At 42.2% G+C, this 20797-nt stretch overlaps 1 protein-coding gene and 1 pseudogene across 1 annotated transcript in view; one reads left to right on the top strand and one right to left on the bottom strand.

Annotated features, from left to right (window-relative positions):
- cacna1bb (calcium channel, voltage-dependent, N type, alpha 1B subunit, b) overlaps positions 1-20797 on the top strand; it is a 178938-nt gene that overhangs the window by 2118 nt on the left and 156023 nt on the right. Inside the window, exons 3-5 of the mRNA XM_071467009.1 lie at positions 4138-4419; positions 6524-6629; positions 10367-10506. Of these exons, the coding sequence (XP_071323110.1) occupies positions 4138-4419; positions 6524-6629; positions 10367-10506 (528 nt within the window). The remainder of the gene's footprint in view (positions 1-4137; positions 4420-6523; positions 6630-10366; positions 10507-20797) is intronic.
- Positions 18799-19506, bottom strand: LOC139611944 (nicotinamide riboside kinase 2 pseudogene; annotated as a pseudogene).

Here is a 20797-nt window from a genome sequence, read left to right as displayed (position 1 = left end):
ATAAGACAAATCAAATACTAAAAATAAAAAAGATGTATAATAGATACTAATAATATAGTATAGTAATATGGCATGTAGGAATAATTATGAAACTATATCAAAACTATCAGCAGAATATTGCACAGAGGGTGTGTGTTAATTATTGCACAAGGTGAGTTCCTCAGTTTTTGGTGTGGGTGTTTTACTGAGAACAGCGTCTGTTATACAGGTCAGGTAACTGAACTAGATTTTGAAACAGGTGATAAATCACTGAGTAAATCCACTCATTAACCACAGTTATCATATATTTGGTTTTATTTGTGCATCTTCCCAAATACATTTTCAGTTAAATCAGCACAAAGCGTTTGACACTGACAGAGTTAGCCCAGAGCTGTCAGGGCCCCGAGAGGTCTAGGACCCATTTTGTCCAGTTAGTGATTTGGCTTCTCTGCTGGGTGTCACAACAGCAACAGCAACAACAACAACAACAACAACAACAACAACAACAACAACAACAACAACAACAACAACAAACACAACAACAACAACAACAGCAACAGCAACAGCAACAGCAACAACAACAGCAACAGCAACAGCAACAGCAACAACAACAACAACAGCAACAGCAACAGCAACAACAACAACAAACACAACAGCAACAGCAACAGCAACAACAACAACAACAGCAACAGCAACAGCAACAGCAACAACAACAACAACAACAACAACAACAACAACAACAGCAACAACAAAAACAACAAACACAACAACAACTACTATTACTACTACTACTACTACTACTACTACTACTACTACTACTACTGCTACTACTGCTACTACTGCTACTAATAATAATAGTAGTACATTTCATTTATAAGTGCCTTTCAAGACACCCAAGGACACTTTACACATATACACACACACATACATGTACACACACACAGGCTACATATACACATACATATACATACACATACATACACTTATACCCATGCATGCACTTACACACACATACTCATATACACACAGGGGAAGACAATAAATGCATCGTGCACATTTCACAGAGCAGCAGTTAAACTTTTATGAAGGCAGGCGGCACTTTTCACATGATGAGAACTGTTTAGAAAAGAAGGACGTAACTCACTCCAGTCCTCTGGATATTCTCCACCGGGGATTTTATTACATCCTCAACAGCTGCTGCAACCTCAGCACAAGATTGGATGAATAACAAAGTGGCTCTTTGTCAGGAAACTGAACACTGATGCAGTTTTCTTCATCTTTACTGCAGTACATAAACGGAACCACTAGATGTCTCCTCCACTGTATCTAAACCATAATGACCTGGCTGCAGATGCTGATGATTTATAGATGTTGAATTAATAATGAGCAAAATCAGTGTAGAAATGGCCTCTAGATGTGAGTTTGTGAACTCATGGTCTGGTGCCTGCAGCTGGTTAATTAGAGCAAGGAGCAAAGAATGAATGAAATTACATCTGAAAAGGTAATCACAGTCTTAAGTTAGCAAGGTTAGTCAGATGTTGTAGGTGACACACACACACACACACACACATAAACACACACACACACACACTTGTACTCCTATCTTTGTGAGGACACCCATTGACATAATGTATTCCGTAGCCACTTACCCTAACCTTAACCATCACAACTGAGTGCCTAACCCTAACCCTGACCCTAACCTTAACCTAAACTTAAGTCTAACCAGAACTCTAAAACCAAGTCTTAACCCTCAAAATGTGATTTGAAGGTGTCTCAAAAAGTGAGGACCGGCCAAAATGTCCTCACTTTCCCAAAATGTCCTCACTCTGTTAGTAAAATACTTTTTTTGGTCCTTACTATGTAGCAAGTACAAGTACACACACACACACACACACACACACACACACAGACAACTTGAATAAATGGGATCATATGACTTGAAATATCTGCAGTCAGACACTGTTTGTGTATTTCTAGTTGTAATGTTTTGGTGCTTACATACAAAAATGCAGAAAGTTGCAGAGACGTCGCCTGTTATCTGTTTGTTTATCTGCAAAACAGCCCGGCACAACATTTTTGGAGTCTCTGAATATTAACATGTGGTTACTCACAACTAGATGAAGCTCAAGTAGTGCCCTGCGGTGAGGACACTGGTTCAGACTATTTTTATATTGAGACTCTTGGGGAGGAAAAAAAAGAAAGAGAAAGAAAAAGAAAGAGTGAAAACAAATACAAGCTTTAGATCAAAGTGACCAAGTAAAGACTTTTGATGCTGCATTTTGATTCTTAAACGCCACACACACTGTTTCCAATGCTAACTAATGTTGATCTAAACACAGTCTTACCTCAGCGTACAGTGGTCTGTGGATCCCTGCAGCCACTTACACAGCTCGTTTACGTCCTCTCTATCATGCTACTAACTGGCTGTTTAACGACTGACATGAATGGCAACAGCATACACAGCACGTACAGTAACAACTGCACTGAGTGTGAGCAATTAAACACAATGCACAAACATTACGTACAAAAAAAACTATTAGAATTGAGCCTCCCAGGACTGAGCGAGCCAATTTCATTTCAAGTTTGTTTAAAGATAATCAACATTCACAGATAAACAGTTTATCATGGAGGAATATTCCCAGATCATCTGCAGAGGTTAGGTCCTGTTCAGAGCAGAGAGTTGGCTCCGGCAGCTGCACTGTGATGACGCCAAGCCTGAAGTGGAGTCACTGCAAAGGTCACAACATCTTCATATCTGCATATTTCTGCATAAACCCTGTTTTCTTTAATATTGTATCACAACCTCAGTAGAAAATGGGACAAAATGCTTTCGTGGGGAGCTTCTGAGTTCACTTATGTTTGAATGCACGTACTGTGTGAGGTCGTGCAGACCCTGGATCATCTTTAACAACTCAAAAAGCAACCCAGAAACAGTTTTATCTGCTTGATAATTTGTGACTTTTTATTTTCTAAACAAATTTTAAAACACACAACTGACCATAGACGTAAGTAGTGTAACTACTAATTTCTTTGTCTGCAAATTACTTCTAAGAAACAAAAGGACTATTCTGGCCCATTTATAAATTATCAGCCAACATGAAATATGCTTCATGCACAAGAGAGTAAATTTCAATAAACCACAGAGGTAAAACAAAAGATAATGTGGAGAGTAGTTTACATGCACGAGCACTGCGCACCATTTTTTTACTTTATGCATTCTTTTTTCAAAAGCAAGTTCATTGTCCCAACAAGGCATGTTCACACTTACTTACATTAATTTAAAAAAAATCTATTTTATTGAGTGATTCACTGTAAATGAATATGAAAAGTGAACCGACCTTTGCCTGATTCTTAACACAATCCGCGCATAAAATGTTTTATAAGCAGCAATGATCGGCATAAAAACATGTTTTGTCCCTTGTTGGTGCTAAAGGGTTGGTTGTGACTCGTGTTTTGACCCGCAGGGCTTCCCTGAACTTCATTAGTTTCACAGTCTCTTATGAGCAGCCGACAGGCGGTGAGCGCGTCTGTGCGCTCCAGTCACCGATAGGCTCACTCCGGTCACATGTGCTCCTCCTGATTCCGCCGAGGACGCGCTATATAGCCCTCAGCCCCCATACAGCGATCAAACACAAATCAAAGGATAACTGCCCGTGTTGGACTGGCTTGTTTTACTGTTGCTCTCAGCTGGGGAAAAAGAAAGCAGAGGGATTTCAGTGTTTTCTGACGCTCCCGTTCTTTTTGTTTTTGACTGACACCCTGAACGTTTCAACTGGTGTTTGGACGCTGACACGATGTTGTCAGGATTTTTCTCAGAGACAGGCTGATCTGAGCTGATTCTCCTCCACTCAGAGCCTGGCTGATATGGATGCAACAGCCTCAGTGGAGTGAATATATATATATATATGTTTATGTACAGCTGATGTGCTTTACTGCTTAAAACTTTAAATGTCACTGAAGATGAATGAATGCAAAGGATCAAGAGAACATGGTTTTCCATGAGGCCACCTTTATTTTTTCATTTCCCAAACGCAGCGCTGGCTCCACTCTCTAACGCTAAGCTGTGGTTTGGATGAAGTGTGTTTGTTGTGATGCGCGTCCCCTCCATTTCCACTGACACCAGTTTGGATTTTCCCTTTTGGACCTGTGCGTTTCCAGAATGGCTCGCTTCGCAGAAGATCTACCCACCCGCTACGGAGGAGGCGCAGGCGGCGGAGGGAGAGGTGCGCCGGGCGCCGGGAGAGGGGGAGCCCGGGGTGGTGGCGGCGCTCCGGGTGGCCAGAGGATGTACAAGCAGTCGATGGCCCAGAGAGCCCGGACAATGGCCATTTACAACCCGAACCCTGTCAAACAAAACTGCTTCACTGTCAACCGCTCCCTCTTCATCTTCCGTGAGGACAATCTCATCAGGAAGTATGCAAAGCGAATAACAGAGTGGCCATATCCTTCCTGGGCTCAGAGCAGGTGCATCTGGAGCCTGTAACCTGTCTGTCCTTGCGTGCACAGATGACTGAGAAGCAGGCACACACCACCGCCTGCAGGCCTGTCGCCAGCCTGTTAAGTTTAGCCGCTGTTATGTTCACAGCTTGTAGGTCTGTGTTGTAAAAACCCCAACACGCTGCTGAATGAGCAGCTGTTGGAGCAGAGACCAGGGTCTTTCCTCCACCCCTCTCCGCGCAGCGCCGCCTGCACCTGTCGCTCTGCTCCTTATCTCCATTCAACATGACACAAGGATATTTTCTCAGTAGGTGCGGACAGTGAAAAGACTTCACTTCCGCCTATTGTGTTGCCTTTTCTATTCCCAGCTCAATACAGAGAGTCTGGGCGTCCACATCCACTGATAAGTTCCTTTGTGAAAATGTCAGCTGTGAACTGTTTTCCGGGCATCAGCAGCAAGCCCTGCGTCGTGGTTAATAATTATCAAACGATGTGATTTACGCAACCAGAAGTCAATAAAGAGCTGCGTGCGTAAAAGGAAATGGTAATAGAGCTGTCGCTGCTGCCACTGACCGCCCCCCCACTCCCCCTGTTCCCCTGTAAAGTCACGGTGGCTAATTACTAAGAAAAAGCGCAGTTTTATTTTGGTGAAGGAGACCGCTGGTCGGAGGTTGCAGCACCGCCTCGTTGTCTTAGTTGGAGCCCTCTCCATGGTGCTGAAGGCGCCCACGCTCCCCGCTCCCCGCTCCACGCCGCTCTCTCAACACTGCAAAAAAAATAAAAATAAAAAAATAAATAAAAAAAACATGTCCACTTCAACGAGTCACGGTCACCCATCAAGTCTTAGTGTCTCCTCTCTTAAGATAAGCGACAGACTCTGTGAAGGAGGGGACTATATTCAGTGTATTTCTGAGTCTGTTTCACTCGTTTCAAGATGGCACAAGTGTCAGAAACTCAGCAACCCATGAGGAAAACTGCATTTAATCCAAAAACAAGTCTGGAAACCTGTGATTTGCCCTGAAAACAAGTTAAATCATATCAGGTCATGGGCATTTTTTCGACTCACTTGTAGATTAATTCTGATTTTTGATTAAAGCATTGTGTATGGAGACCATTCCTCTGGTCATACAGTCCTTAAAAGCCGGGTGAGTTACCTCAACAAGTTTAATAATACATGGTTTTCATGTTTTTACAGTACTATAGTGGCAGAGTATAATGCAGTTAAAGTCTGGAAACAGGTGATTTGGAAAACAAGTAAAATATTTTCATGCGTAAAAAAAAATGTTCAGAAAATCAAATGACTCGTTGAAATGAATATATTTTTGCAGTGAAGTGGCGAAGTTTGTAAAGCTACTGTTGAACTTGTGTGACAAACGCAAGAAGACAAGTGGCTGTGCTCTGTGGGCGACAGTGAGAACAGCATTAGCTTTAATCAGATGACAGTAGTTATCCCTCTATGAGTTGATATGAATTGAATTTCCACTCCACAGGACCAAAACCAAGAATAAAAGCCCTACATGAAACTAAAAACCCACATCTGAAATGAAGTAAAAGTAGCCATGACACCCATTTCCTTTCAAAATTCACTGTCAGGAAAACAGTGATCTGCTTACATAATGTGGGTAGCTGTGTGTCCTATGGATGAATATTTACATCTTGGCTTTAATGGTCGTAAGCTCCCTGTTCCCTCACGATTCATAGGCCCTCAATAGGCCCTGACCTGCGGACATTGACCCAGCAAAAATAGACTGCAGACTGAGCCAAGCATTGATAATGGTTGGAAATGGTCAGCCATCTGGAAGGATCAGAAGCGTGTGTATAGGATGCTTCCTTTCTAGAAAGCCTTGAACCAGAGCATGATGGGAGGTTTATGTTTTAGTGTAATGCATTTATCATACAGAAACAAGCAGGATGATTTGCTTTTCTGTGCAATTTCATGTTGTCTGTCAACCTTAATTCACTGTTTACTACTTGCTCTCCTGCTAAAATGATGAATCCTGATTGGGTAGACGGGTCTTTTAACACAGAAAAGCGAATAACAGTTATGATGCAGCTGTGAAATGAAATGAATGCATCCTCTCTTTCAACTGCTCCTTAACCCTCACACTCCATTTGAGTACATGATCCTGGCTACAATCATCGCCAACTGCATCGTCCTGGCCCTGGAGCAGCACCTACCTGCCAGCGACAAGACGCCAATGTCAGAACGCCTGGTAAGTGCATTTCTTTGAGGTCCCTTCCTTTTAAATAAAGACCCTTTCATCAGTAAACAGATATGGAGAGTAATCAAAGGCACCACCCTGGCTTTGATTTCCTAATCCTTGCCAGAAGCGCCAGCCCCCCAGAGTTGCACAGGAATGACCTATAGGAGCTTAATTGCGGCAGCACCTTTCGCTCATTATGCAAGGAGCCACCCTGTGTGTTTTACCGTGTTTGTCCCTCCAGCTCCTATCTCGTAAGCCATCAGACCCTCTCAGAGAGCGAGCTTTGATCACCTGCTCCATCTCCCTGCTCCCCCCAGCTGCTCACATATGCATTCACTTTAAACCAACATTTGAACTCTGACACGTCGTCACGTTGCAAAGCTAACCAGTCCTCAGAGAGAAACCAAAGAGCCTATTGCACGGGGAGGTCAAGTGGCAAATTGTGCCCAGTGTACTGGAAAAAAAACCCCCCAAAAAACCTGAATAGCATGTAGCATCATGGTTCAGCACTCTGCTGTTCTTGTTTTTGAGGGTGTTGTTGCAGCTGAGGGGGCTTTGTCTTAAAATAGAGAGGCAGAGAGTGTTACAAAGAGCAACAGCTTGATGTGAAAAAGTCAATTAATTCCTCTCATGTCTTACCACCTGCTCCTGTTTTGAATTATCTCAATGGCTGTGGTGCAAATTTCAGCAGTGGAGATGTTACTATTATGAAAAAACAACAAAGTAGCTTTCAGCACCTGAGAAAGTGATTGGAGTGATTACACAAAGGAGGAAACAAGCATCCCCTCCCCTGCCTCCTCCACCTTGAGGATGCAAGACAACAAGAAGCCTTTTAATTAGAACGAGGGATTGGCTTTTATTTATGAAGCTCTGTCAACAGGGTAGGAAGCATACTGTAAGTGGAGGCGATGATAGAAGCTATTCACTAAGACTATTTCAGATCCACTGCAGGTCTTCAGCACCGTGATCCTTGGGGATTTCCCCAGCTGTCTTCCACAAGTGTATTTATAAATCAGCAGTGTTTAAGATGTATGTATAATAGATGTTAACGCACTACTAGTACAGACAGTTATCCAGGCAGCCCTCCAGCCCTGTTATTACATAAGACATTCAGTTGTTTTGTCTTTGAATCCTGCCTTTTTTATAGCGCACCAAAATGAATATACTGTATGCCATGCTGAATGCCTGTCCTTGTTATTTTAAAGGATGCAGGGTCCTGCAGCCGCTTCTATTGGCCAGGGACAGCTTATCTGCTTCTCCATAACAACAACAAACTGTCATTATTTCACCACCACAGCCCTCATGCTTGATACGCTAACTCTTGCCCAACATATCTATTATCACTGGATGTTGACTGTAGTGAGCCAGCGCTTTAGAAAAGGTCACATTTCTTATAGTGCTCAGGCCTGTCACACTGCTTTTACATTATTATTTATGTTGGAGGCTGGGTGATGCTGGGGGCTGGGGACACTGTCTGTCAGGTTGTAGTATGCTGGGAACGAGAGAGAAAAATTGAGGGGGAGAGAGGTTAGTGTAGGCATGAGATATCCACGGCTTGTGCCCTGTGCATCGCCCCGGGCTTTTGCAGATATTAATGGAGGCCAAGACAAAGTGTCATGTATGCCTGGTCCAACTCTCTTACTTACTGCAAGGCCCAGGGTTAACCCGGCCACGTAGTGCATATGATTCAACTGTGGCACTTTGTTGATTGTTTGACACTTTTAGGAAATAATGCAGAGTGCCCAGATCAATCATGTGCAGTCATGTGTGTTGTGCATATGGTTTGAGTGCCACCGTGCCCTTTCAAACAAGAATGTCTTTTTCCCAGTGGGTCATTGCCATTTGAACAACCCAAATGTCCCTGTGGTCACTCCAGGTGCTCCGTAACTTCATTATTCCATGAAGACATTACACCAGACGGACACCTGAATGACCCAAGTGCTCTAGTTTGTTCAAATATTTGCCTGAGTACCTCTTTATTCTGTCCATATGCCCCTCTAATCAGCCCAACTGCCCTCATTTTTGCCTACATGGTCAGGCCAAGTCGTCCTCAAATGTCCCTGTGGTTGCTACATGTGCCACTTTAATGTTTCATTTTCGTCCCCAAAACACCCCATACTTGAACCTGGAGTATTTCTCTGGTTGGGGCACGTGCCTCATTGGTTTCCCCAAGTTCCCCTCTGGTTGGTCCTAACACCTCTCTGGTTAGCCCAGATGTTTAGCACAAGTGCCCCTTACCTTCATGCTTCATTTCCGTCTTATAGAAGGGCACTGAGCAGCCCAAGTTCATGTTTGATTGGCCCATATGGTTCCCCTAACTGTCCCTTTAGTGCCCAACAAGCCTTCTGGTCAGTCTCCATGTCCTTGTGGTTGACCCAAAAGGCCACCATGCGTCCTTCTGGTTGCTCTTAGCCCCTTCCACTTCCACCATGCTTAATTTTGCCCTAAAGCCATGCCAGAGAGGTCCAATTGCCTTTCTGACTGCATGGATGCCCCACTGGTCAGCCTAAATACCCTTGTCTTTTGCCCAAGTACCTCTCTGATTGGCCCAAGTGGCCAGTTCTATGGCCAACATACTCAAGGTTCCCATGCGTCCAGGAAAACCCGGAAAATAAGCAAAACAGACCAGTTTTCTAGTCATGGAAAATGTTGTCTTGGAAAATTATTTCAACATTCTCCTACTTTTGGGCAAAAGTTATGTTCAGGATCATGTTGACATTCAAACAGTAACTAGTTTATGGGCGCCTGTCTTTTGAATAGGCTGCTATCGCTTTGGCAATGCTGTGAACACACCTTGAAGTCATCACATTCCTGCAGGTTGGATGATTTACAACGCAACTGGCCAAAACTCTGAAGAATATAAATTACATTTTCCTGAATTTTATTGTTTATTTTAATATGTATTATTTATTTAGGCTTCATTTATTTATTTATTATCCTAAAAAAGAAAATTGTAGGCTACCATTTGTGCTATTGGTATTAGAGCAGGCTAATTAGTTACTGTTGTCCAGGCAGCAATGGTTCATATAATTCTTTAATAATAATATTATTATACAGTAGTTCTTGTTCTTGTTCTTGTGAACAATTTGTCATAATTTCATGATTTCATAGATGAATATAGATTGCACTTATTTTAAATCCAGCTTCCACAGACATATTGGTGTATGGCATGATTCCTGTCTGTCATATGAGCTAGATCATCACTGAAAATGTCCTGGAAAAGTCCAGGAAAATTATCTCTAGAAAAGAGAGTGGGAACCCTGATACTCCACTAGTTGGCCCAAATGCTCTTCAGGTTGGTCCAAGCATCCTTCCGGCTGACTTGTGGTTAGTGGTCGGTCAGAGAGGCCCCCTGCTCCATCAAAGTCCCCTTTGCACAGCCCCAGTCTCACTTACATCAGCTTCTTCAATGTGACATTAGGATGCAACTGAACCCTAATTTTCTGAACACATTAAATAAGCAGGTCTGAGACTACACTGATTTACTGTAGCCTTTGAGATCATGCTATATGTGTGAACATTTGTTTTCCCTGTATTTACTCTCTTTTCATCCAAAGAAGGGGGCTCCACTTCTTGCACTTGTGGTCCTGCTGGTGCAAGAGGTAAAAGGAGCCCTCTTTCTTTCTATCTTTTACTTACCCCCCTCTCTTTCACCGAACGCTTCATTAACCACTCTATTACCTCTCACAAAAAGATCTTCCTCCGTCATTCTCATCGTCTCTGTGATTCTCTCTATCTTTCTGTAGGATGACACAGAGCCCTACTTTATTGGAATATTCTGTTTCGAGGCTGCCATTAAGATCATCGCCCTGGGCTTTGCGTTTCACAAAGGCTCCTACCTCCGCAACGGCTGGAATGTAATGGACTTTGTGGTCGTCCTCACGGGGTGAGTCCCTCGCCCGCTGGGTGTCAGCTGGAGATGGAAGTCATAAGTGAGAGAGTGGTTTCTTTTGTGCGTATCTGTGACTGCCCTGAGTGAGATTGTAGTGGAATCAACCCTTTTCCAGTTAGACCATCTGCCTAAAAGCATCTATATGTTATTCAACAAGTAACACAAGCCTGTAAAAGATGTGAAAAGACTGTCACTATGCACATTGATTGCTTCAACCTTTTGATTTCTGTCCCTGATTTTAACACAGTTGCTGGACTACGCTGTACTACACATACTTCCTGTTTAGACAATGCTCCCGAACATAAAGCCAGGTTCATATTGGAATAGTTTTCCTTGGCTGGCCTGCACAGAGCACTGCCCATGGTTTCAGGAATCATTTAAGTTCACATACATACAGTGGAAAACAAAGTGTGCGGTTGATCATAATTTTACACTTGAATTTTGTGTGTAACAGATTCAGAAACTCTTGTTTACAGTTTTACCCTAAAGCCTTACCACCTGAGCGTCTGCATGGCAGCTGGAATCTGCAGTGAATACATGTTTCATACTTGATGTATGTTTCAGAAATAGGTACATATCAGCAGTGCAAGTTATTAGCTAAGTGGACCACTGAGTTCTGTGACAGATGCTTTTATAGTTGAAAGTTTTTTTTTTTTGAGCAGCTCTTAGTGAGGCTCGGACAAGAATGGGTGCCTGGCAGGGAAGCTGTCAGATACTGGGGCTTTAGAGACATGTAATGGCCTGTGTTTCTTATTATCAGTAGGGAGTCATGAATGACAGAGCAACAGTTAGGTCAATAGTTCTGCGTAATTACTGCTGGGATTGAAACTTGGGTAGTGCTGGATCTTTTTCTCATGAAGGCGGCATAGTGCTTCTTCTCTGCCTTTCATCATAGCAACTTTCAGTTCCTCCATTTTATGGCTGTCTCCCTGTGCCATTCTACCTGCAGATGTTACTACTCCACGCTTCAGTGTGAGAGTCAGTTTTTTCATTAACTCCGTTTTTATTTAAAGAGACAGGCATAATGTTGTCTTTGAGCAGAGCTTCTTAAATCTGATATCAATCCTAGAGTATTGTAAAACAGGCAGACTCAACAATTATTGTGGTTAAAGACTCTTGAGAAATAATTGAGAAATCTTGATCTGCTCATCAAGTTTATTATAGTTGCACCTAACTAATAATCCTGAAATCCTTCTTTCATGAAGGTAACAACGTTCAGTTTTTCAAAACTGTTTTAGGGAGGATGTAGTTTGTGATGCTGTTGAGAGGCGTTTCTGTTGTTTTGCCTATCCGCATCATCATAGATAGGAGAGACAATATATGTGTGTATGTTGGTTATGGTTGGTATGTTAGCATGGGCAGAGGAAGGAGTACCTGCCCTTTAGAATCTGTTCACACCTCTGAATACAGGATACAAGTACAAAGAGGGGCTTCCACAAGAGCCACCACCTCGTATTAAACCTGGGAAAGCTCCATCAGTAGTGATGAATGTTGGTCAGCTCACTACAAACTCCCAGTGATGGAAGATACATTATGTTTTTAGTTAAAGCAGCAATATAACAACATAAAAGCAGTCAGATTGTCCTCTCAGAAAATTCCCCGCTCTGACTGAAAAATAATCTGCTACGTTAGAAATGCACCTGTTTCAGCTCGGTCAAGTTGATGCTGATAAATGCTGTCTTTTGCTTGGTTCAATTCATGAACAGAGACACATTTTACTGCTTTGATGCTGTATGAACTCCAGATTGGATTTGTGCTGTAAATAATGGCTATTTCAGAAAGTCAATAAACAAATGAATCAAGGTGGATATTGAATGAGGAATAGAACAAAGAGAGGCAGTGGCCGCGAGGTGATGAGAAAAACAGAGCAGTCAAAATGAAGTGAGGGAAGGAGGTAAACGGGGCCAAATTACCAATTTTCCTTTGGATGCTTTCGTAAATAAATATTAGAAACAGAACATTTGTGTTTAAAATGAAGTCATTTCTTCTTCTGTTTCACTTGTGAGGACATAATACATTAACAGTTCAGAGATTCTTTTTCTTTTCTTTCACCACATGTACTGTCAGTAAGACATGTGTTTGGAGCATTGATTGGACTGAATGTTCCCCTGAAATACCTACACAGAGGAAGGACTTATGTGTGCTGGAAGATGAAAGAAGGCGTTCTTTAAATGTAAGACTGGGATCACACAGAGGCATGTTGCTCGGAGCGAAACACTTGAATTCCACTATCTTTATGTAGAAAGAAGCACCAGCTGCTTTAAGTGTCATGTGATACACCTTGTGCACTGCAAGAAGCTTTAAGAGTGTGTCTTGGCAAATTTCCAAACAGCAGTGGTGCTGAGCATTTTGCTTTACAGGATATAAAGAAGAGGCATGTCATTTAATCATCTCAAAGCGTAAATAGAACCAAGTTATTTGAATGAGCCACTATCAGAAAAGCAGAGAATGAATTTAAAGGACTACATCAATATTTGCTTGTTGACGTGGTGTCGTGTAGAATGCGTTTTTTTTTTGTTTTTTTTTCACAGTTTTTCTTCTCTTCAAAAACTAAAGCTTGAAGAATATAGCTTTTCAGTTTTGGCTACCCATTGCTGACACAGCTGGATATAAATGAACTATTATGCTGTGTATGTGTGTGTCTCTGTTTGGTTGCCAAGCAACCACAGTAGGTAATGTGCCTCGGCGTGATCAGGGGTTTCTGTATGTGTGTGTGTGTGTGTGTGTGTGTGTGTGTGTGTGTGTGTGTGTGTGTGAGACGTTCCGTTTGCTTTGTGCTCAATATGCTCCTGCGGGATCGGGGGTCTGAAGGTGTCCGGACCGAGCCCACATCAGTGCGAAATCAATCAGATCACCTCTGGGTACGCTTTGGCTCACTGGCTCGCAGTATGAGCAAAATCTGATCCTGGGAGATTTGGTCCTGATGTCAAATGATAAAAGACGCCAAAGTACATTTAACCACATCTTTAGATGTTCATCCTCCCTAAGTGAAGTGAAGAGGATTAAACAGACGTTACTGCTCACCTGGCTGTTAAAATCTGTTTCTGCTTTATCCTGTGTCGTCCACAGAGGGAATGAGCAGCCTGTAGGCAAGAATGAGTGATCATAATTAGAGCTTAGTATGGTGCCAATGATGAAATGATAACATCGTGAAAATATGTTGAGTAGCAGGAGAATAATAAATAAGTAAGCGAGAAAACCACAGATGCTACGCTGCTACAGTTGCATGCTATCAATCAATGCAAAAAAGATGGATAAAAATTAATTTTAAAAATCCTTTAATCAATCAAAAGTGAGGTCAGTTTTTTTATCGATCTTACTGGTTAGAAATCTAATTTATAATCCACACTGGGAGGATGTGATTGTGGCTGAGAGGAGGGAAATCATCCTGCTCTGTCTGAAATTAAAACATATTCCGTTCTGCTCTATCAATCATCTTATATTACGCAAGTCAATAATGCATCTTAGACTTTTTTCCACTTTGCTAAAAATCAGTATTAGTTCCCTGCCTTCTGTACAATTCCAGTGCTCACTCCTTAGTCTAATTATGTCGATATAGCCATCCAGTGCTAATGAAACTGTCTAAATGATAGTGTAGCTGGAGGCAGTGGCAGACCTTTAATCTGTCCTGATCAGGCATTAGGAGCCCCCTAATAAGAGAATAAATCTGCCTGGGTTGCCAAAGGCCTAATCAATAACACGCTGAGCTGGCCAGTACCAGGAACACTGAGCTCTGATGAGGTCCCCGACACGGCCAATCACACGCTGAGCATGGCGGCCCCCATGAGGAGAAATGGCGAGGAGGCCTGCTCTGCATAGAAGAAGCATTTATATCATCATATGGTAGAAAGAAGCATCGTGCTCACAAGAAACTGGGGAATCATGACTCAGTGTCTGGAAATAAAAATAAAGAAGAATCCAAGATGAAAGGGATTAAGTGACACTCAGACTCAGTCCTAATTTCAGAGGTAAAATTTAGCATGTGTCCATTTATTCCACCGTCTGTAACCACCAGGTTTTTCCTCCTTTTAGAGCAGAAACTGGGATTCAGATCATTTTAAAGGCAAAGAGGGAGAAGAGAAGTGGTTTTTTGTTTTGAAGTTTTGAGGTGTAGCCATTAATCTGAAAGCCAAGAAAGTGCTGTACTTACATGACTGCAGGGTGTGTTGTTGTTTTCAGATAACTGCGCCAGATACCACCAGATAACCATCTCTGAGGCTGATCCTAAATTAAAGGGGCAGTCCATCAATTTTACATGTGATTGTGAGTTTAGCGGTCATGAGGGGCCACCAATCAGCTTCTGGAGGAGCTACATGAAGTCTTAGGTAACGTCACCAGGGAATCTCAGCTCGGTCTTGGAAAGTACAAAACAGAGAGCTTGTGCTGCAGGTTGTAAAGATGTGGGGAGGCAGGAGCCAAGACTGCACTCACGTCTTATCAGAGTTACTGTGATGTTGTAATATGTTGTCAGAACTTTGGAGCTGTAAACACGTCACCACGTCATGTCGAAATCCAAGCTCAATTATGACTTTTTTTGACAGCTAAGATATATCCAAGATGGAGCTTAATAATATGTAAGTACATCGATGGGACATGGATGCCTTATGCCAAAGTCTGTACAATGCGATTAAGCCTAAATTTAACAATTATATTGTAATTTTGTTAATGCTAATTATTTTGACTCAACCAATTCTACAATCATACAGCCGTCCTCAGTCGTCAGATGATGTCAACACATGTTGTTAACGTGGGAATCTCACCCATCTCACCAGCCACCCCATTTGATGTGACCTCAGCATAATGAAAGAACTCAAGTTGCATTTATGGCAAGTGTAGGATCCACTTTGTTTAGATCTTGACCCCCAACTTACAGAAGAAGCAAAACAAATTGTTTGAGTACTCCTGTAATAGACATTAAAATTTAAAAGATTGTACTGAACAGCTGTCAACAGGCTGCTCACATGCAGCATGTGGGTGTAACAGCTTGTATTCAAAAGTTGGTAAGTTTCTGTGTAGAGAGAGCATCTCCCTGAAATATGAATAAACAATTTATCTCCAGAGGTTTTACTTATTTGCTTTATTTGTTCAATTATTTAACAAAGGCAGTGTAGATACAGTCTGTTAAATAAGAAAAAGGTGTAAGGCTGAAACTAATTATGTACTCTAGATGTATATAGACATAGGCATGTGAACTGTGGATCCATTCAAAACTCTGCTTTTGACTATTTACATCTTTTTAGTTGTTCAAGCTATTGTTTCACTCAGAACCAGTCACTGTGATTGCGGTCTTAAAGTCAGATGTTAAGGTTATGAGACTTCTGCTGACATGAGAAACTTTGCACTGAACACTGAAATGCTGCAGTTATTGTTTCCCTGGTTGTGGCTCCTTTGCTTTTTACTTTATCAGCTGAGAGAGTCCATGTGGGGCAATGACATTTATGCACTTAAATCTAATATTTATAAAAGAGAGCATTAGAGACAGGAAGGATATCTAGAAAAAGTCAAAGCAACTGGATTAACTGAAACCTGTGTTTAACACTGAGCTCAATACAAAATGTTTAAATTTAAGAATGACTATATTGCTAGTAGTGTAACATCTATGTTATGTATACATATATACATTTGATAATGTGTGTCAGTAACACCTGAACGCGTCTCTTGTTCTCTAGTTAACCTCTTCTGCCTCTCGGCCTTTGATTTCCAGTCACACTGCTGTTATTGACCAAAGCCTCACATGGCCTTTTACTGCCCGTGCAAACACTATGGCAACAGCAATCTGAGGCTCCTGGCTGAAGTCCCTGAAAGCAACACTCCCACTGTCAGCACCAGGGAAACAAAGCCAGGGCAGTTGTTTCCATTTATTTGTCTGTATGTTTGATTCACAAGTCCCGGCCGAAAGTGGTCAGGGCAAGAGTCGGCACTTGTGTCTACTTCAAAGTTGTGATTTCCTTTCATGTGCCTCTCAGGAGACGGGGTAACACAATAGGTTCAAAGTATAGTTGCAGAGACTACAGAGGTCATTTTAGCTTATGCCCGCACCCGGTCGCATGAATAAGCGTTTCCTTTGAACGTCTGACAAAATGCTGCTGTCTGATCATGTTGGTCTGACACTTGTGTTACATGTGTACTTGATGTGAGCTTTGCATATGAGCGTGTGTGTGTCTGCTGGACATTACCACACCTGAGGCATTAGCTTAGTGTCAGAGTAAAATAGTATTTTATTATATTTGACTTAAGTATTTATTATGAAATTCTTTAGAATCCCTTATCAAATCTGTTTCTGTGTACTCTTAGTTGTGCTAGCCTCGTGGTCCTAGGGATGACCATGTCCATTAGTTTGTCCACCTCTTTGGTCCAGACCGAAATATCTCACAAACTACAGGATGGATTCCCATGAAATTCCCATTTTATACAAGGGGATTTTTCCTAAAGACTTTGGTGATCCCCTGACCTTTCCGTTATCACCACCAACATTCATCCTATAAAATATCCTAACATGCGTTGGAGGGACTGGCACACGATTTTGTTCAATGATGAATCCTACTGACCGTGGTGATCCCCTGACTTCTCCATGAGGTGGACATTTGTAGTTTATACCTTTTTACTGTTGGAAGGATCGTCATGAAATTTGGTTTCAAAAGACATTCACGCCCCCCTCATCTTTGGCTTTTCATCGAGCTCCATCATCAGGTCTCAATTTTAATTTGTCTAGTATTTGGTTTATGAACAATTACCTTCAAAACTAATCACATTCTCAGCAGCCTCAGATGTACTCTGTGTTATATTAGCATGCTAACATGCTAAACCAAGATACTGAACATTGTAACCATGATAGCATTGTCACTGTGAACACATTAGCCACTAGCATGGCTGTGCACTCTAAGTCTTGCTTTAATGCTTTGGGACATGTTACATATACTTTCATTTTATATTTTATGGTGAATAAACAGCTTGCCAGAAATGTAGTGTAGTAAACATCTGGATCTCTGAGTTAGCACACAATTTTATGTCACCACATACAGATGGTAATTTTACAGTGCAAGATAAAAGACAGTTGTTTGAATTTTTGTTTCTCGGCTATTTACCAAAATCACTGCCTAAATGTTTGGCCCTCACTGATCAAAAATTGCAATGAAAATAAAACAAGATAATAGTTCAATACAAACTGGGTCTTATTTTTTGCAGTTTTTTCTATCAGGTCTAATGGTATTGATGACATAGTAATAATCATCTGCACCTGCCTCTTTTGGCTGAGGTTTTCACCTCCTGAGGAAAAATGTGGGGGGGTTTTGCTCTGCGTCTTCACTCAGACGCTCCCTGAGTGTGTTACATTTAATCTAGGGGCTTGTTTTCTCAGAGGTCTTCAGTTTGATCACAGAACCTGATTCTCACTCATGGTATTGATCCTTTTCTCAATATCTGCTGCATTGACAGATGTAGCCGGTGACCTGACAGCTGCGAGGTTGTGTTGGTCTGTATACATGTGTGTGGGGGTTGTGTTCTTGGAACAGGCTGTTCTGCTTAATGTCTTCTAGGGAGTTAGAAATCTCTACAGTGAGTGAACAGTGCGTGCTCTGTGGGGCCGGCTGAGTGCTGCCGATGCTGATGCCGATGCCATGTCGTCCACGTTGTAGCAGACTGATACCAGCTCCTCTCTGTCTGCTGGCAGCCACACAGGAGCTCTGAGCAGCGGGTGAGAGCCCAGTCAGCTCCTTCTCTTCCTGCTCACGCTCACACAGGGATGTGGTCAGGAATACAAAACTATGGCACAGCTGCAACCAACAAGTCTTTTCAGTACTGGTAAAACTGTTATCATTTATTGGAGTAGTCCATTAATCGCATTAGTGTATGAAATGTCTGGAAATGTCTGTCACAATATCCCAGAGAAAAATTGCTGACATTGTCCAAACCCCTGGAAACTGATGTCACAGAGAGAAGCAGTAAATCGGAGAACTGGAGAATTCATTTTTGATTGATAAATGACTTGATTAATGACTTCATCAATTGTATATCAATCTGCTAGTCATCTGTCTTTAACTACAGAGTAAAAGTAAAACTTCCATTTATATGAGGATAAAAATATATATTACAAATGGATGTAAAGATTATACCTCTCTGTAAGGAAACTGACAGCAGCCTGTACAGCTGTGTCCATTTCATCCAGTTTCATGGCCATTTTTCTGGCTCTGGCTAGAAAAGATGACACCCAGTATATTTGTGATTTAATCAATACTAATCATGGCTATCAGACTGATTATGCCATTAATCACCTGATCTCCTCTGGCAGTCAAAGTTTGGCAATTAGCCCCCAAAAAAGATGATTGTAATTTTATGACCTGATGTGAGCAGGTCGTTCTTGTGTTTCAAATACATGGGCCAGACGTGGCCATCAAACAGGCCGGGGGGGTCTGGCACCAAGTAGTTCCTCGAGCACCTCCTCTTTTTGCATTCTTCATATAGGATGGAAATAAAGTAACGTTGGTTCAGCACGTCGATCAAAGGTCCATAGGTGTAAAGCAGGAAGCCCTCCACAATAACGATGTGAGTCTCCTCCTCCTTAGGGTCGGACTTTGGAACGATCTCGGTATCCAGGGTGTTATTAACGCCATGCGACTTCTCAAACTTTACTGGGTTCTCCAACCATGCGTAGATGGTGCTCATCATGGCATCCATGTCCAGAGCAGTAATGACATCATACTGCTTAAAGCCATCTTCACCAACTTCAATCTGATCTTGGGGCTTGAAGAAGTCATCCTGATGTACAGTTGGGCAGGTTCTTGATCAGTCTGTTGGTGAGGGTGGTTTCCCTCCATTGGTTACGCCGCCGATGCCGATGATATACTTCATGATTTCGGATGGGTTGAACTGGTCTTTGAACTGGTTACTGATCAGCACCAACGCCTCCATCAGTGAACATTTCTCCATGTGAGTCAGGGTGGCGTCACTCGAGAACAGCTTCTTCACGTGATTGTAAAACATGTCAAAACAAGGCAAGATGAACTGTGGGTAATCAAAGACAGACCTTTCAGTTCCCAGTCAGCCCCTGAACCAGGGCTCCCTGCTACTGTCAGTTCGAGCTCATATTTTGATGTGGATGTGACACTTATTACATTTGCATTAGCATGTTTGGACATGACAGCTGACTAATGACAGCCTGCGCCAACTACCAGGCAAGCCCTGGTGCATGAATATTTATGAGAACAGAAATACAGTAAGCCAAGGTGACTCAGTGTAACGCTGTGGATCTAACATATCCAGCCTGCTTCTGTCCCTTTGCCACCATGCCCACAGTATTCATGTCTGACTAAAATGGCTGCTAGCTAGATGGCTTCACTTAAAGTGGCTCAACCAATTATCATGATGACATATATCTGGCAGGTTCTTGGCAAGTCAGTCACATTTTGTATCATCTGCTCCAGTTGTGAGACACAGCCCCTGGTAGGAAGGCATGGCTCATGATATAGAAGCTTCTGAAGAATAACGTGACTTCATCTGGCTCAGTGGGAAGTTGGCGAGCACACAGAGACACACTACAGCGCACATTAATCACAGATTTGTTAGACTAATTGATGTGCACACACGTGTAAGTGAAATACACACAAGCACTCATACGTGTCTAGACACAAAAAAACCCCACACACACAAAAAAAAAAACAAAAAAAAAAAAACATGAGTAATTGCTCTCTTGCTCTTTCTCTAACACACAAACACAAACGCACACACACAGTCGTACACACAACTTTGTGTCTCTGTTGGCTTGGCTGCCAGGGTTCCAGTCAAGCGTGGCTGAGAGTGATGCTTGTCATTTCCTGTAGGCAGAGGAAGTGCACTACACCACAGCTCATGTGGCAGACTGGCAGGTTTCCCTCTTCACACATGACCCAGTCCAGAGCTAATTAAAAAACAACATGTGGTGTGTAAACATCAGTAATTTTGCAGGTAACACAGCTGCATGTTGTTGGAAAGAGACAAAAAAGAGAGAGTGACAGTGATGGAGTGTGGTTATTTGTTATCCCACAGTGACACATTGGATATCAAATGGAAAAGGACATGTACATATTTAGGCCTGCAGCTTTATGCCTTTTTTCCCCCATTATTGTAAATATATAAATAAATCTGAAATATCATCTAAGAGATGATAAATGTGATGCTGACAATCCAGAACTCCAGTCATTAGGGTCTTGAATTTAAAAAACTCACCTCTCATAAACGGCTAAAAGATGAGTGTGAGGATCCAACGCAAGCCCAGCTTTAAAAGGCCCCGTGGTTAGAGCCCCCCCTGCAG

The sequence above is a fragment of the Trachinotus anak genome, unplaced genomic scaffold, assembly GCF_046630095.1.
Source record: "Trachinotus anak isolate AG129_WGS33_773 ecotype Australia unplaced genomic scaffold, CSIRO_AGI_Tana_v1 ptg000028l, whole genome shotgun sequence".
NCBI classification, from domain to species: Eukaryota; Metazoa; Chordata; class Actinopteri; order Carangiformes; family Carangidae; genus Trachinotus; species Trachinotus anak.
Note: the sequence above shows the minus strand (reverse complement) of the source record. Positions and strands in the feature narration are given on the sequence as shown.